The sequence below is a fragment of the Erpetoichthys calabaricus genome, chromosome 9, assembly GCF_900747795.2.
Source record: "Erpetoichthys calabaricus chromosome 9, fErpCal1.3, whole genome shotgun sequence".
In the NCBI taxonomy this organism is placed as follows: Eukaryota; Metazoa; Chordata; class Cladistia; order Polypteriformes; family Polypteridae; genus Erpetoichthys; species Erpetoichthys calabaricus.
The window spans coordinates 184,976,875-184,995,194 of NC_041402.2; the positions used below are offsets into that span (position 1 = coordinate 184,976,875).

The 18,320-nt window shown below is 39.8% G+C and overlaps 1 protein-coding gene and 1 long non-coding RNA gene across 4 annotated transcripts in view; one reads left to right on the plus strand and one right to left on the minus strand.

Annotated features, from left to right (window-relative positions):
* pip5kl1 (phosphatidylinositol-4-phosphate 5-kinase-like 1) overlaps window positions 1-18,320 on the plus strand; it is a 65,505-nt gene that overhangs the window by 6,081 nt on the left and 41,104 nt on the right. Inside the window, exon 1 of one of the 3 annotated variants that reach the window (XM_028808616.2) lies at window positions 3,379-4,076. The exons of 1 other annotated variant lie outside the window; for it this stretch is intronic. In XM_028808616.2, the coding sequence (XP_028664449.1) occupies window positions 3,888-4,076 (189 nt within the window). In that variant the 5' untranslated portion in view covers window positions 3,379-3,887. Of the gene's footprint in view, window positions 1-3,378; window positions 4,077-18,200; window position 18,320 lie in introns of those variants that run through there. One more of the 3 variants, XM_051932175.1, reaches the window with a different exon arrangement.
* LOC127529197 (uncharacterized) overlaps window positions 5,874-18,320 on the minus strand; it is an 81,359-nt gene continuing 68,912 nt past the window's right edge. Inside the window, exon 2 of the long non-coding RNA XR_007935887.1 lies at window positions 5,874-5,980. This is a non-coding gene — a long non-coding RNA (uncharacterized LOC127529197). The remainder of the gene's footprint in view (window positions 5,981-18,320) is intronic.

The window sequence follows — 18,320 nt, forward strand, 5'->3', positions numbered from 1 at the left end:
AAAAATCCAGATGCAGGAATCTGTACGTACGTAAACTTTCACGTTCTTCCACTACATAAATCCTGATCAGTGTGAAAAGTAACGCACGTGCACGCGCCTTCTGTCCCGCCCCAACTCCTCCCAGAATTACACCTCTTTGAATATGCAAATCAATATAAATAGCCTTCTGTGAAAAGACAATGGGAAAAGCACAGGGGAAAATATAAGAATTTCAGCGAATACCAAGTGGAGGCAAAGGAAAAACGTACTATTTGTTGGTTTAAGCAGTGGTACAATCAACAAAGGGAAGTTGATCGAGTGACAGAGTGTCGGAGAAACTCGAAGGCTCAAGTTCACAAAGTCGCACAGTGCCCGAAATAAAAAAGAAATCACATATCAAAGTCGCCGTGAAAAGGCGAGTTGTAGCCCACCGTCTGAGTGTCATATGAAAGCTTATTAGGGTACAGACAAAAAAATAGGCACACAGTGGGGAAAAAGCACGAAATGTCAACTTTAATCTTGAAATTTCCACTTTAATCACGTAGTTTATTTTGCCATTACAGTAGAACATCATAAAGTTCATCTTAAAATCGTTTAATTTACTAGTTTCTCAAATCCCATTGTAACTAAAGTGGCACATTAAATGCTTTGTTCTGTATTTGATCTTCTATGTACTCTACATGTGTGAATCACTACCTGCTTCTTAAACGGGCTTTCTCTTTCTCCGACAGGACACTGAATCTATTACATTCGTGATATTACAGCTCTCTGAATAATTAAAATACTGAGATGTATACGTGATATCTTTTTCATGATGATAGGAATGAAAGCATGTTATTAAACATGGGAACACGGTGGCGCAGTGCTTGTTCATGTCTCACACAAGATGCTTGCTGCGCTGTGCGCGACCTTCGATGAAATAATTTATCACAGCAGTACTGTCTCTTTCAAACGTACTAACCTCCAATTCCTGTCCTTACTTTTCTTTCTTCAAAAACCCAATCGCCACACAATCAGCTCTGTAATAGACGTGAAGCCATCTGTAAGCTTAAAACGCAGATTCTTCAAAACTTTTAAGGAACATTGAAATATCTTAGTAGTACATGTTTAATTATTATATCTGTCTATCTTTCCAGTGTCGCGTCAGCACCAGCAAGAATACAACGCAATGCAGGAACAATCCCTGAACTAGCTAGCGCTGCGGCACCGTGTCCTCACATGTTTAATTATTAACAATAAAGATTATCTAAATGAAGTTAAAGTTTTATCTGTATAATATAATCAACATATTTTGCTGCATTTCATCTTAAAAATGATATCGTCATCATATGTAAATATGCGCTTCATAAAGTGGCGCAGGTTGTGCAATATTATAACTGTAGTACAAGTTTGCAGTGAGGTGATTGTACTTATACTGTAAGTCCAAACAGTTCTACAAGGAGCACTTGATGGACTGATTGAGTGCGTTTAGAGTTCTTGGGATGAAACTTTTTCTAAACCGTGAAGTCCGTACTGGGAAGTCTCTGAAGCGTTTTGCCGTGGCTCAGGCAGCGTCTGCTTCATGCTGTGTACCGATAATTCTCTTTCCGATCAGCTGCTGCTGTGATTCCCCACTCAAATACAGTGATATAAATACTCCGAGTGGTGCAGTGAGAGTAACATGGAAAAAGATGATCTGCTGTGGCAACCCTTAACGGGAGCAGCTGAAAGAAGAAGAAGATGCAGTGAGAGTTACAACGCTAAAGCAGTTATGGTATTTGGAATACTATGGCTATTCCCTGGACCATTATATTGCTGCAGGTTAATTACAATCAGATGCATTACACTAATAAACAATATGCAGTTAGTTTCAGTGTATTTATAAAGCCGCATCAGGAATGTGGAGCTAAGAAAGAAAGGGTGACCACACAGGAACAGTAGCACTGCTTTGACGCTGGGTGCCGCCAGTCTGCAAAACCAAGTGGAGAAATTGCGTACGCCAAGGTATGAGGTACCGTGGAAATGTGCGTGGCTTTACGCCAAGTTTAGGTTTTATACATCGCGATTTGAGCGTGGAAACGTTCGTACGCAACATTTCTGTGCGTACGCACCGTTTATACATGAGGCCCCAGGCCTTTACATGCACTCTTAAAAATGATGGTTTATATTGGGTTGTGGTTCCTTGTAAAACGTACCGTTTCATTCTGGGAGTTGTCCTTTTTGTATCTTAAGTATATGAAGTTGGCTCTTTGTGCTATGAAAAAATTCCCAATATGTAGAAAAGAAAAAAAACAACAAATCTTTAATGATTGGTAGGCTACCTATAGGAGGACACAAACAGATTTAAAAAAGCTGCACCGAGAGGCGGTGAGAGTCCTTTTAAAATCAGGAGCCATTGGCATTTCATAAATCTGTCACCGTCTATTCATGATTATTTACTGTAAGGAGCCCGTTATGGATCTAAATAAATAAAAGTTCTTTCTAGCACTTTCATGTGAATTTGGGAATTAAAAATGGTTCCCATATGGCATCGCTCTTATGAAACACTTGGGCACCTTTGATTTTTAAGAGTGTACATGCAGAACCGCCCTGAAAAAAATCTCCAGCTGAAGGAATTCTGCATGGAGTAATTGAAGAAGAGACCGGCAGACAGTTCGAGGAAGTGCCGAAGGATGGACCTGTTTTTTCCACAAACGGAAATGGAATAGCTGTTCGTTTTTCGTTGAATAAAATGTTGCCGATTCATTTATCACTTTTATTTAAAGATACTGATTAAATAAAAAAAAATGAAATCTTAGGATGCGCAATTACTTTTTCACAGGACACTCTTCGGTGCTCAGAAACTTAAAATCGCAACGCCAGAGTGGGTCTGATGGTGGCTACCATCCCGTCCGTGTGCTTATTTTCCTGCCTTGCACCTGTGACCGTAAGGACTGCATATTCTGCAGCTCTTCACTTAAATTGATTGTTTATTCATAGTGGTATGTCGGTAAATTGAATTGACTTTCAAGGCAAAATGTCACTTGTATCAAAGAGCTTCTGTATGGGATATGGTTCAGTATGGACGGCCTTATATAAAAGACCCAAACCTTAGTCCAACAAGTGTCACCGGTCCTTGTCTTTATATCTGCTCTTTCCACTGGCACAGAGCGCTGCAGCTGAGTCACACACACACGCGTGTTCACAGCTTGTAGGAAAAATGAATCGTAACCTGGAAACCAGAAGTGCTTAATGAATATTTCATACGACAGAATGATGTCTCAGCAGCCGTCAGTCAAGAAAAAAAAAAAACGACTGAAAACCCCGTCCAGGAAGGTCTTACACTGAATACGGACACTGAAGTGGCGAACTCGGGACATGTGCTGAGTGCTAAGCACCTCCAGTCTCAGGTGCCCGGGGGCTGGCTTATCTTTTTAATTTTTAATTAAACACGCTTCAAAAAGTAACTTTTGTTAATAGTAAAAATAATATATTGTTTTTTGCTGCTTTTCACTTAATTGCACTTTTCTGATCTTTGGTTCTTTGAATGTGTGAAATATAGCGCTACAGCGATAACAACCAACAGCCTGGTAAACAGCTGGTTTTTACTCAAGACCCGCCTCGTTACACGACTTTATTAGAACTGCTTCGGGGTGGTTGTGCTTTTCGATCACCTGAGTGTCACTTTTGACTCACACGGTTCTTCACAAATCCCTAAGGTGGATTCCTTCTTCAGTCGGAATTTTCTCCCCAGGATAACAAAGATTTTTTTCACCAATGTGAAATCGTTGATCTTCAAACATAATGAAAAAATGTTTTTTTTTAAAATAGCATCTCAGCTATTTCTATAATAGTGACGTGCTGTGAAGAACTGAAGCGTCAACCGAAAACAAAACAAAACAAAACAAAAAAAACGATCAAAATCAATAGAGTAACACTGGTGTGGATTCATGGTGTGCGCGTCGGACACAAACGCGGATTCGGGAGTACAGAGACAATATGGGACATTCACAGAGCAAAGACGCTTTTTAAGGCGATTGAAAAGGGGGCAGCTGGGCTGCCTTTCAAGACCGTTCTCTTCTGGTGACATCGACATCTTCTACCAAAGACCGGAGACCTTCTCCAGACACAGTTACTCGGTAAGCTAACGTGACGGATTATTTGTGATCTATCTATCTATCTATCTATCTATCTATCTATCTATCTATCTATCTATCTATCTATCTATCTATCTATCTATCAATGATATAGCACCTTTCTATCTATCTCTGCCTTTAGAAAGTCGTCAAGATCATTAGTTGTGCAACAGGACCAAATCGTGACAAGACTGGCAAACTTGAGCACGAAATGGCAAAAACAGCGTAATTATTCAGGTTCATTTAATTGTGTTTTACGTGCATTGTGAATGTTGGATTTGGATTTAAAAATCGGAAGCTAAATACTATGCTGCAAGCTGCTGATTTAAATAGCGTATACATTTTGTGCTGTTGTATATTTTGTTACCTTATTTACCGTGTAAATACTAAATTTCTCAGAGACAGATTTGTCCCTCAGTCTTTGGATTACAAACAGTGCCTTCCATATATCTCTGTCATAGAGCGCCTTTCATCAATCCATTGGTCTTATATACCACTTTTTCAGTTTATCTACCATGGATGACATATCATGACTGCTTTCTGTAAACGCATAGGAGTAAACAGTTTTGTAAAATAAACAAGTCCGTTTGTGTAGTCTTCCCACAAGACATTTTCGATGACTTCAGTAGATGCTTTAAGTTTTGGAAGTTTGAGCGGGTCACGCGCACGAGTGACTAACCGTTTATGGAAGTCTGAGAGACTTCAAGCGCTGGCCAATGAGGGATATTAATATTACAAACGGACTAACGGTAATCATTACTCAACCGTAAACATGTTTTAAAATGCAGCATTTTTTGTAAGGGATCGAATGACCCTGAGTCATTGTCCGCCTCTGAGTCTCCGTGTCAGGATGAGCAGGTCACTAAACCGGACGACGTTTCGAAAGCAAACAACCGCAATCCAGAAACGCTGCCTGAGGGATAAACGTTTGTTTATTTTGCTTTGTATCACAGAACTAAAAAATATCAAACTCTATTTCTCGTCATTGCGCACCGCTGTGGTGCGAAATAAAACATGAACAAATACTAAATGTATTCACAAATGTTAAAAACTTTAAAAACGCAGCAGATTCGAGAAAACGTGAGCAGTGAAATTGAAAGCTGAGTATTTTATATGATTCTTATTTGAAAAAGTGGCCTTAGTTTTTACTTAAACAATACTGATTGTGTGTATATCACCTTTTTCATATCAATACAATCGGATCTTCGGATTGCCCATTGATCTCCTAAGATTTACAGCAGGCTCAGCCCTCACCTGTTGTGCCATTTCTATGGGAGTCATCAGCACGGATAACCGGACGACTTCTCAATGGAGAGCGGTGAGAGTTTCACTCGTGCTGTTCTCGCCAGTGTCTCACCAACACCTTTTGTCTTTTTCGACGTGGCTTACAAGATGATCGGCGAGAAGCCACAACCTCAACCAAGCGAAATGAAACCAAACCGCTAAAAACTTCACTTCAAGAGGCGTCATCGGATGGATTCTCGCTGCATAGAAAAACTTAAGACTCCATGCAGGTTTTCTTGATCTGTTGTATGCTGCTATTGGTTGCCCAACATACGTCATAGATTTCTATTTTGTTCACATATTAGGAACCTTCTCAAATTCCAAAGTCCCAATTTGATATGCGAAGGACCCACCCCAGAATGTTAAGGGTCTTTGACAAGCAGGGTCAGATTAAGAGCTTCAGAGGCCCTAAGCATTACTCCCATCAAAATAGAAACAATAACAAACCATCCATCCATCCATTTTCCAACCCGCTGAATCCGAACACAGGGTCACGGGGGTCCGCTGGAGCCAATCCCAGCCAACACAGGGCACAAGGCAGGAACCAATCCTGGGCAGGGTGCCAACCCACCGCAGGACACACACAAACACACACTAGGGCCAATTTAGAATCGGCAATCCACCTAACCTGCATGTCTTTGGACTGTGGGAGGAAACCGGAGCGCCCGGAGGGAAACATGCAAACTCCACGCAGGGAGGACCCGGGAAGCGAACCTGGGTCTCCTAACTGCAAGGCAGCAGCGCTACCACTGCGCCACCGTGCCGCCCATACAATAATAAACCGTAAAATAAAATTGTATTTTTCGAAACGAAACAAAACTTATAGTAAAATGGAAAATAAAGTTTATTTTGTATACTTCCACTTTATTTATATTTGGAAAGTTTTTCTTTGATCAGATCCTAAAAACTAATCTTGCGTAACACATCTGCTTCTATACTTAGTCGAGTTAAGGCGCACGTTATTACTATATTACTATATAATATTTATATATATATATATATATATATATATATATATATATATATATATATATATATATATACTGTATTTATGTACTTTTCTCATTTAATTTGGGAGCCCCTTTTACACCATCAGGTCCATGGTAAATCCGGCAATGCAAAAATGCTGCGGTGCCCCCCTTTATTTGACGCCCTAAGCACGTGCCTATTTTGCTTAATGCTTAATTGTTGCCAAACACTGGGACCACACAACCCAGTAAAGTGTCATTACAGAGCTGTTATTTAAAAAGAGTGCGGGAGAAGGGACAAGTCGCAAAGGCAGCTTTGCAGGAAAAGAATTTATAGCGAGAGAGGCGGAAAAGTGCAGGGCTACCTTATGAGTAAGTGGTAAGGGGGAGCGAAGCGATGGCAATGAGATAACGAACTACACTGTGGATAAAAATTACAGAATTGGTCACTATGGCAGGCTGATTAGTTGTTATCAGGCAAAAAATTATAGCCGTCTAATAGCGTCTTGGAATGAGAATATGGCAGGGCAGTCCCTAACTGGTACAAAAGCTCGGACGCGTCTCGTGCAGCTCTTGGCCACTTCGCTGTCACAGCATAATTTGTACATTCAGGGATGGAAATCCTTTACCACAAATATAAATTCGAGACTTGTCGATTCGGGAGTTAATTGTAATAAGTGTGTCTTCCGTAAAACTAATCACTCTGTATTTGAAAATTAAAAATATTCTTTGACTGTCTGTTAATATACTACTGGAAAAAGTTGGATTCGTTCGATGCTTAAAGTGGCACAGAAAACAGACACGAGCAGACTGTCCTTCTGCAGCCGCACGTCCACCTTAAAGCCCCTAAAACACTCTCTTTTTCATTTACCGCCTCTTCACGTAAACAATGACAATGCAGAAGGCTCCACAGTTAAGGTAGATCTACAGGCGCAATCTTAAAACACAACTTCAACAGAACAGTCTCGTACTAAACTTTCAAATTTACAATACCTGCACAAAGTATTCAAATGAACAGTTTATGAAATATTACATGATGATGTTGTCAGGACACTGCACTGTGGTAACTGAGGGTCTTACTGAGGAAGAAGTCATTAACAGAGCATCTCCAATGATGTCATAACCAAGGTGCTAGTAAGGCATGTTAGAGTAACCAGGACTTGCACTTCTGGGCTTAGGGCACAATTGTCACCTTCTTTGTGTTTTAAGTGCTTTTCATCAAAACAATAACGATTATACCTTTGTCTAATGTGACTGTGTGAACATTTTCTGCAGTGGCGACGAGACTCCGGGAGATGGGCCAGTCGAACCGACTTGCACACCTTTTCAAATTCTCATAAGTAAATCATAATTGTAAATTTTCATAAGTGGCATAACTCCTCTTTGCGTTCAGGGGAGCAGGAGGCGCCCCCTCCCCAAATGGTACAAGCCAGTGCGTGCAAAATTAAAGCAATCCATCCATCTATTATCTTAACCTGCCTGCTGCATTTAACCATTTTGCAATGGCCACCAAAAGTAAAAGAAAAGGGAAAGGTGATGGCGAGAGAGCAAGAATGAAGCGAAATGAACGGCGCTGGAGGATGCAGCGTAATGTACGATGGAATTAGCTTTATTTAGAACAGGTGAGAAAAGTTTCACTTTACAGCCCTCCATTGGTTCACAACTTCAGTTGCAAATGAAACTGACCCTACAGTCAGTGATATTGCCCCAAACTCACCGAGTTTCCAGCATCATTAACATGCCAAATGTTGCCGACTGTAGGAGGGACTGTAGGAGGGGATGAAGTTAATTCAATGGTAGGATCCATGCCAACACAAGAGAAGGTTGTACTTTTGGGCACATGACAGGGGCAACAACAGCTGAGGAGGATAAAGAAAGACATACTCAAGCAGATGAAAGGAGACAGGAGAAAGCTAGTTTGATTACTTTAAATGTCCCCAATCCAAAGATCATGATCTGTTTTTCTGCTCTAACCTCTAACAGTTCCCAAGACAAACCATGTTGTTGATGTGGTAAAAGTGATTGGACAGTGTGGCCTGAGCTATTGAGGGTACAAAGCTAAAGCTACCTGAAACTCTAAAGTTACTTTACAAGATAATAATCTTGACTATAGCAACTTGTTGCCTCAGCCTCTGCACAGAAAAGCTCAAGAGACAGCTGATTTAGGAGTTGTATAATAATAATAATAATAATAATAATAGGTTACAATTATTGAGCACCTTTCACAAACCCGCTTTACATACAGAGTAAAAAAAAAAAAAAAAATTACACCGATGACAAAAGTCCAAAGACAAGCAGGTTAGGTGGATTGGCGATTCTAAATTGGCCCTAGTGTGTGCTTGGTGTGTGGGTGTGTTTGTGTGTGTCCTGCGGTGGGTTGGCACCCTGCCCGGGATTGGTTCCTGCCTTGTGCCCTGTGTTGGCTGGGATTGGCTCCAGCGGACCCCCGTGACCCTGTGTTCGGATTCGGCGGGTTGGAAAATGGATGGATGGATGGTTTGTTATTGTTTCTATTTTGATGGGAGTACCATCAAAATGCTTAGGGCCTCTGAAGCTCTTAATCTGATCCTGTGTTCGGATTCAGCGGGTTGGAAAATGGATGGATGGATGGACAAAAGTTCATAGAAGAGGAAAGTTTTCAGTTGCAATTTAAAAGTGCAGAAACAGGAGCAATCTCGGAGAGACTGAGGAAGAGAGTTCCAGAATTGAGATGTTATAGCACTGAAGGACCTGCCTCCCAAGGAGGAGAGTCTGGTGCGTGGGACAGTAAGGAGATTACTGCTCGAGGACCTCAGAGAACGACAAGGAGTGTAAGGAGCTAGGAGCTGAGTGAGGTAGAGGGGGGCAAGGTTATGGAGGGCTTTGAATGTGAGAAGCAGAGTCTTGAATTTAATCCTTGATGGAACCAGTAACCAGTGAAGCTGGGAGAGAATACTGGAGATGTGAGCAAAACGCTTTGTGTGGGTGAGGACTCTAGCTGCAGAGTTCTGAATATACTGTAGCTTCTGTATAGATTCTGCAGGGAGGCCAATGAAGGGGGAATTACAGTAATCAATACGAGACATTATGAAAAGATGAACCAGAGTTTAAGCATCAGACAAGGACAGAAATGGACAGAGGCGGGCAATGTTATGTTATGTTATCAAACAAAACAAAAGTTGTATGTGACTTTACCTTTGTTGGCAGTTACCACGGTGGTCTATAAAAATGTCCTCCAAGAATGGGGATGGGCTTGTCTGTATCATGTCACTCTATGACTAAAAGGCAGTCCCACTCCATCTCTGGTTTATGGTGGAGGTTATTGTTTGAAAGCTTATCAACCTGGATGACCTGTTCAGTCTTTAAATGTTTTCCATGGACAGTCTGCAAATGTGATTTAATTTTAGTGTTGTGAATGCGGATTCTCAGCTCTGACACAGGAATGGTAGCAGCACATTAAAGAGGTGTGCTGGCATTAAAATGTCATCAGGCAAATGGAAGGTAAATATAATGCAGGTAGACTTGTGTCCTAACCTGGGGTCCTGAGTTGGTTTGTCATGTGGTGGGTGTCGGAAATGCGCTGTATCAGCATGTGCTCCTAACCTCCTCCTCCTCCTCCTCAGAGGGAGACAGACAGCAGTTAGTAATGTCGGAGTGGCTACATGGCAGAAGGCAACTTAGAAATCCCACCTGATTACAGCAGAGTATTTGTCCAGTGACACATCCCTTCAAATATTTTAAAGTGACAATAAGCTACCTTCCTGTCCATCTTTATTGCCTGTCTGTACTGTTTCATACTGTAACTCTTTTGATAAAAAACAAACATTTATGGGAAAGTTTTTTTTTTTTTGTTGTTGAAAAGTTCCACACAAGCAAAAGGCAATGTCCATATTTTATATAAAATATGCCAATGTCTGTTTAAGGTTTAGGTCTTTTGACAGACCCAACAATATCATCATGTACTTCAAGTAATTCTCTCTTCCACAAAGATATGAAGTACCACACAAAATTAAGAGACTTTGGTTCAGAATTAAGTGATTTGCCATGTTCTGTGTAACTTCACTTTACCTCACTATACTGTTTGATCGGGGCATCTTTTGAAATTCATCTACAAGTGATGGCTGCTTCAGGGTGACTCAAGTAAAAACTGTTTATTTATTTATGATGATGATATACTTTATTAAGCCCTGAGGAGAAATTGTCTTTTTGCATGGCCTTTTGGGTGTCAGACAGCTGGGTCAGCCATTGTACAGAACCCCTGGGGGAATGTTTGGATGAAGGACCTTGCTCAAGGGCCCAACAGAGTAGTAGTGGGATTTGGATCAGCAACCCTCTGGATACAGCGCAGGTCCTTAGCCACACAGCTAACACTCTCAGGCTCCTGTTCTTAAGGTAATCAGCATACATTTGCTTATGAAATGGGCAGATTAAGCCATGTCTAGGCTGGGTGGTCTTCTCTGTAGAGTTTGCATTATCTTCCTGTGTTCATGTGGGCTCCTAGTGCTGACTCAGATTTAACATTTCAGTAAAGAAATACCTTTATTTCAGTTAGACACACAACATTTGCTCTGTGTGTGTGTGTTTATGTGTGCTCTCTGATGATGTGGTGTCCCATCCAGGACTGATTCTTGTTTTGTGCTCCTGTTTTCTGCATTAAACATTTAGTATTGCAATATTGAACAGGACAAAAAGGGTCAGAAAATCAAAAGGAGATAATGCAGCAATTTGTTGGGGTGACATGATAGCCACTTTTGTTTAAATTTGGTGCCTGTTATAGAATCTGCTGAGTAAATGTATTTCTAATGGACTGTACCACCTCCCAGTTCATTTCTAGAGAGCTTTAAAGCAGTCTGGACAAGCCAAATTAACATTATAGATCTCTTAAAATGAATTTTAAATATTTTATAATGTGGTTCAGCTCCTTAGACCCTTTACACTTAATCCTAGATGCCTCACCATAAGTTCATTTACATTTTAAGATGCCTGCAATACATGTTGAGGTATTTCTAATGCATCTCAAATACATTTTCAGATATCTAAAATTCACATCTCACGCATTTAAAGATATTTCAAACATATACTAAAGTATCATAAATTGCACTTGAATGCGTTGTAAAAAATATTTGAATAAGATATACTGAAAACCACTTCCTGTATAATTTCCTGTTCCTTCAACAGGACTTCTCAAAATTAAGACTCGTATCTTAAAATCCATACAAATGTCAATTTGAGACCCCTTGAAAATGGAACGCATGATATTCAGACATTTAAAATAGCTTACCATCTTTTCAAAATTATCTTTAAAATGTGTTTCTGATATCTTTAATCAGAAATAAAATAAATAAAATTGAAATAAAATTTGAGATATCTTTAAATACATTTTAAAATATCTAAAAATGGAGCTGAAACCCATTTTTCAAGTTATCAGTATTTTAGATGGAAATCCCTGGAAAGGATTCATACATGAGATATCTTAAATGTAAGTCAGTGTGAAGATATCTGCAATGCATTTTATGTTCTCTTCAATGCAGCACAAGAAGTTTTGAAATAACAAGCAGACCATTTTGAGATATCTGAAATTCATTTCGAAATATCTTAAGATAACTCAGCAGTGCAATATAAGAGATCTCAAATGCACTTCAAAATTTCTTAAAAAGAAAGGAACTCCGATTGCAAATGTACATTTTTAAAGGAAATACAGTGAGATAGCCGCATAACTTGGGTATCTCAAAATGCACATAGAGATATTTTAAGGCTTCAGATTGCACAGCGGCTTATTTCAAGACACCTTGAAATGCACTGCAGATATTTGAGAATACGTTTAACATATCACAAAATAGACATATTGTAAAAAGATATCTATAATCCGTTTTAAGATATCATAACTTGCATTTCAAGTTGTGTCAAAATTGTCTTTACATTTTAATTCCTGTTGCCTGAGGGGTTGTGCCAGTGTACTAAGAGTTGACTTCAGAAACTGTGGGGTACACAGAAAGAAATCACCACCATATTGTGAAATATGGAGGGTCCTGGGGACTGAACAAGCTGACTAGGGCACTAGCTCTCCTTAAAGGGTTATTTGGGAATGTTTGAAGGTCTCTGTTATTGTTATCTAATATGGTCAATTCTCAGAATTTTAATTTTTATAAACTATGTGTGCCTTAGCTGTTAAATGGATGCATGCAAACTTACAAGTCAGTTTTGGTAACTTGATTTGGTCCAATTGATAAAGCACAGATTCCCTCATTCAGCTCGTTATTATCTGCTAGCTTTATGCCTTTCAATCGAGATGAGACAATATTAAAAAGAAAGTGAAGAGCATTCCTTCTCAATTTGAGTTTTACAAAATCAAAAGAGTAGTCTGTTCAGCACTGTTATTGTTACAGCATTGAGTGCTGCTGGTATGAGCTCTCCAGACTGGATTTGAGGATCTGATGGCTGTGCCTGGCTGGGAGAACTGAGAAAGCACAAATTCCTTCATCAAATTCATTACAATCTGCGTTTTTATGCTTTTTAAAACAACACATCATTTGTACAGCAGCAGGTTAAGGCTGCACAGATCTACCAGCGTAAGGTTAAGAATGAAAAGTGCCTTAATCATTGACGATCATCAAAAATGGCTGCAGGGAGCCTTCTGCTTTCTGAAAAAGGCATGCCATGCATCAACCTGAGGAGTGGGTTAACGGTGAAGTAAGTAGCTGTGCATGTAAAGTGATATGGAGGAAAACAAATTTACAAGGACTACAGTAGTGTATCACATTAAAAGGTAACAAATCACAGAGATGAGAAAGGAACTTGAAATGAACATTTTAATGATTTCTAGTAGCTCTGCCCTACGCTTTTACGGTCTAACTTTGTATGATCACATTCCAAACAGATCATTTCTCAAAATGCTGAATGGACCTTCTTTAAATGCCAAGGAATAATTCACACCATATTGACACCAAATGAATGTGCTACCAGGCCATTACAAGGCACAACAAAGATTACACCTGGGCAATTTAGGGCAGAGAGTTCACTGTGAGTGGAGGAAACCTACAAAAGACCAAGAGTCGTCAGGCTAGCACATTTAGTAATAGCATCTTGTTGAGTACAGCCAAAATTGGATGAAATGAGATCCACTAATGAACTTATTGTCAGATGGGAAGGAATCAGGGGAGACCCAGAGAACAGCTGGAGTGCCAACCAGGCCACCCCATTTACTGCCAAAGTTCAACAAAACAGAACAAAAATGAGCATATGGTGGCACAGCTGAAAACAGGCAGAATAACTGCCAACACAGCGTATGAGTAGTGATGGCAAATTTGAAACAGTGATTTGAAACACTCCAGATTCTTTCCAATACTTCAGTTTTGAAACACTGCTCCAAAGTCTGCGTCAAACAGAAAAAGTCACGTGACCATGCTGAACAGGGTTTCAGGACGTCACGTCCTGTTTCAGAACCCATTCATCCTTTCAACATTGCAAAAATTGATTGAAAGCTCACAACTTTCAATCAGAATATTTTAACCACAAAATAACACTTAAATAGTTTAAAAGTCACAAACTTAAAAGCAATAAACTTACATCTTTTCATTGTGCTGTTTATTAGCTCCTACCTCACATGACACAACTTGCAACATAAAAGTCCATGTAAACCTCAGATTTTTGCCTCAATTTCCGGAGTGTCTTGTACAGAGCTGTGTTATTGTTATAGTCTGATTATGTGTAACAAATTAGTCTGTTCTCTGATGATGATACCTGACAGGTGTCAAAAGCTTAGGAATAAAAAGTACTTTAATGCATGATTCTCTTTAATCTACAATGGTTACAAATATATATATATATATATATATATATATATATATATATAGATACTGTGACCCTATGTTCGGATTCAGCGGGTTGGGAAATGGATGGATGGATGGATGTAGATGAATACAGGTATATAATACAATAGTACATCATTAAACAACAGCTCAAGAGAATGTTTTGGCTTCGAAAAAAGTTTACTGGTTATTTTCTACCACTAGATGCCACTGTGTTGTGATGTTTGCAACATTCCAAAAGATCAAATCTTTTTGTGAATCAATTGCTTCAGTTGATTTGATCTCTCAAAATCTTCTGTTTCTGTCATCACTACCCATTAGACTTGTTCAAAAGATCAGCTCTCTCAAGGTCAGTGTCAGACAGCTCTGTCATGTGGGGTTATTTTCTTAAACTAAGCTGCCATCTTCAGGGAGCTCCTGATCTTATATGATCAAGACTGGAAGGGGTGGGGTGGGTGTTCATTAGTGTAGTGTAGTGGGTGGGGACTAACTACTCTCATTGGGCATCTTCTTGGCACTGCAGAAGAAAAAGAGTCAATGCTGTTAGCTGTGTGGTATTGGTATATTACACAACTGAGTGTTTTGCTGCCTCTGGGCTTATTTGATATTGGTTGTAAGTAGGGTGTGTCTTGCAAGAATCTCATGCTCTTCGTCATCGCGAGATGGTCCTGGGTCAATCTCTTGGCACAAAGTCTCATGTTTAAGGTCTCCGCAAGACGCTTTGTGGCCAATCTCTTTCATCTTGCGGTTTCTTTTAAGTGTCTTCCGTGATCTTCATGTCTCGACGCCCTAGTGTTTCTCTCCAGGATTTTTTTTATAATAGAGAGCTGGTTTCATTTTGAAAGGAGTCTAGCTGGAAATGGCAGAAGTTCAAGGGAGGCCTTTTTAATATGGTTTATTATTAGCCTGGCAAAGAACTGCATATGGGATGTTAGGTGTATCTTGATAAAGAGGTGGGTGACCAGAGATGTGCAGTGGGTAAAAAGATTTTGGAAAAGGAGCTAGAAAGGAAAATTAAGAGTGATATTGAGAAGTGGTGTTTTGCAGCACCTAAAGAGAGATGGATAGGCTTTTGGATATTGGGGAAGGGGAAATAGAGCTTTAAGGGGCATTGAGTTAAAATCCAAACTACAGGGTGATTCAAAAAGATGCATACGATTTTAAAGTGCTATATTTTTACAACCATGGGGTGCCTAGGAACCAATCATATATCAATTGAAAGAGAGGGTCATAGAGTTTCTGACTGTAACCAGAAGATGGCTCCCTTCAGTCTGTGAGGAGATGGCAACCCCTGAGCAGAAAGTGTTTTGCGCAAAACTACATGCTCAATTGAGTATGGGATGAATTTGTCTATCACGTTGATGTTGTCCATACAGCTGGAGGAGGTCATATTGAGCAGTTGTAAAAGTACATAATAAACTTTATGCTCATCTAAACCATTTACAATTTACTGCATTGTTCTGTAATGATTTACAAGTGAAATAAACCATTTTGAAAATGGATGATTCTTTTTAAATCACACTGTCTATATAAGTAAGTATGGATGTTTGGTCCAATGTTTTGGAGCGATTATGGTCTTCAGTTAAGAAATGAAAGTGGGAAAATGACTAATCCTTAACAGGAATGTTCCTTACCGCAACTGTTTTTGCTGTATGGGGTGATGGAATTGTTGTGGATTGTACGTTGTAATATATAAATAAAACTTACAAAAATAAATAAATAAAATAATTAGGTAGAGTGGTTTGGGGTAAAACAGCAAAGCGGTGAAATGATCCGCTTTGTGGCCTGTTCCCTGTAAATAGTGAAACTAAAACTAACACAACTGTTAAGACACCAGAAATGTGTTTGGTATAAAAATCAGATTAATAATTGATACTGCTGGATAGATCATTTATAACAGCAAAGGTTAACCCATTAAGTTCTGAGGCTTTTGGTGTAACAGGACACTTAATTTTATTATGTATTCAAGTTTCAATTTTTGATACCTGAGCCACTTCCCATCTGTTTGCAAAAATGAGTGTAGACGCTGACAACAACCGAAAGAATTCTTAAAAATGTATTTATAAAAGTGATGAGATGCCCACATAATACAAGTGAAACTATATCGTTGTGTAACTGTTGGAAGACCAATTTAAATCGCTTACTTTTTTTGTTGCACATTTGTAACGTTCGCTTGTAAAGCTGGCAGTGATCGTATAATTTGTGTTAATATTTAATGACTTCCACAGTGACCCAGGGCCTTCTCCCATCCTTTGACACCTTCAGTGTCGCCTGGCACAGGAGCTTTTAGGAATACAAAAGCCTTCCCAGTACGGGACACCAATGTATCGCAGACAAATTCAGAAGCAATCGTAATGGTGTTGATAGCCTGCTGTTGGACGGAAATCTGCAAACAGGGGAGAACTAACAGAATTTAAACAACACGGAATGGGACCGACCTCTAAGCGGGTGTAGCCGCTGCATCATTTTACTACCATAAAAGCTACTATATGTGTTTAAATCCTATATATACACGTGTTATGATAAATATCATTGTAAAGAAAAATATCTATTTATAATTACGGTTGTTTATTTTGTACCAGTTTCGTAGTCGATCGCCGTATTTTTGCCACGATACGTGTAATGTATCTGTTTGACCTAAAGGGAATATTAATTTTACCTTTAAATCCTTACAGTCCTCCATCTTCACCTTTTTTGGACCCAAGGGGCGCGTTTGTCGCCCTCCCATGGGTGTATCTTTGTTCCTCCCTTATTTTTCCTTTCCTTCTGTCATTCTCATACCTACTTAATACAGAAAGCAGAATCTATATACCAACTCTTGTGCGAAACAACAGCCAGCCCAGGACAAATTGCCAGTCTGACACTGGACTCACTGCATTTACATTGGGACCAATTTGGAATCGCCAGTTAATCTGCCTGCATTGTGTGAAGAGAACCGGAACAACAAAGGAAACGCCATATAAACACGGGAGAACGTGCAAACTCCACACGGAGGACAAGTGGGCAGGCGCAGGATTCGAATTTAGACCACTGGTCACGTGACGCGGCAGCGCTAACCACTGTGCTCGCTGCCTGAAGCCTGGTAATGTAGTGTATTTCATTATCAATGCGAAGATTTTAGGTTATATATGGGGTGACTATTACAAATAGTTTCGACCATTTTTTTTTATTCAGGAGACAAATGTTAAAAAACAAAAGAAAACTGTGCTCTGTGATGGAGCTGCACACAGTCCGGAGATCGTTTTGCCTCGAGGCCATTACTGCTCGTACTTCTTCCTGCTCATCTCGATCCTGCACTGGATGAAGACAGTACAGGAAAAAAACGAGTTCATTTACAAAATTTGAGGGTATTAGCAGTAAAAGATGAGATGTCCTACATACACGTTATTTATACTATTAATCAATGGGTGGATTAAGCCACCAACCAAAGATGCATAATACTTTTTGAGATGAGAAAACTGGGTGCTCTGTTTTGTACAGCCAAGCTGGTGACTTTTTCTTTCTTTTACAAAAAGTCACTGGGAGAGCTGGTCTAATGTTCTTTCTCAGCTCAGTGATGCTCTTCTTTACACTAACCGCCGACGTTAAAAATGTCATTTTTATACAGATAGCTGTGGAGGAGGACTGTTATGTTCTGTGTTAGTCTTACTTTGATGTTAGTCAGTTTGACAGTAATCAAACAAATGAGTTTAATATACAGTAGTTACAAAGAAATTATTGATTCTAACCGGAGTTTTAGATTGAGACTTTTCAAACACCATATCCAGAAGTAACTCCCTCCTTCACCCCACCCCACCCTGGCCGGCGTTCAGCCCTGCACCCAACCCCGCCGCCTCTCCGCAGTGCTGTCAATAGTCCATTTTGGTTCAGGCTGATGTCACTTACTATAATGCAATACGGTATAAAACAAATTACACAAGTAAAAAAAAAACAGTTAATGGATGGATACCTTGTGGGGATTAGAGATCCAAGGATTTTAAACGTTTCTATTTGCACAGAAAGCTGCATTTACGCGTGTACCGTATGTAACATACTGGTGCTGCGCACACCCCTCCCTGCCTTCTGATTGGTACAAGCCGTGCCGCACGGTGCCGCTGACTTCATCCAGTTTAGTTCCGATGGACGCCCAGCAGACCGGTGAGGCACTGCCCACCCAAAGTCCACCTAGCTGGTCATTTGACTGGAGGCAGAGATGAATGAAAGCGAGG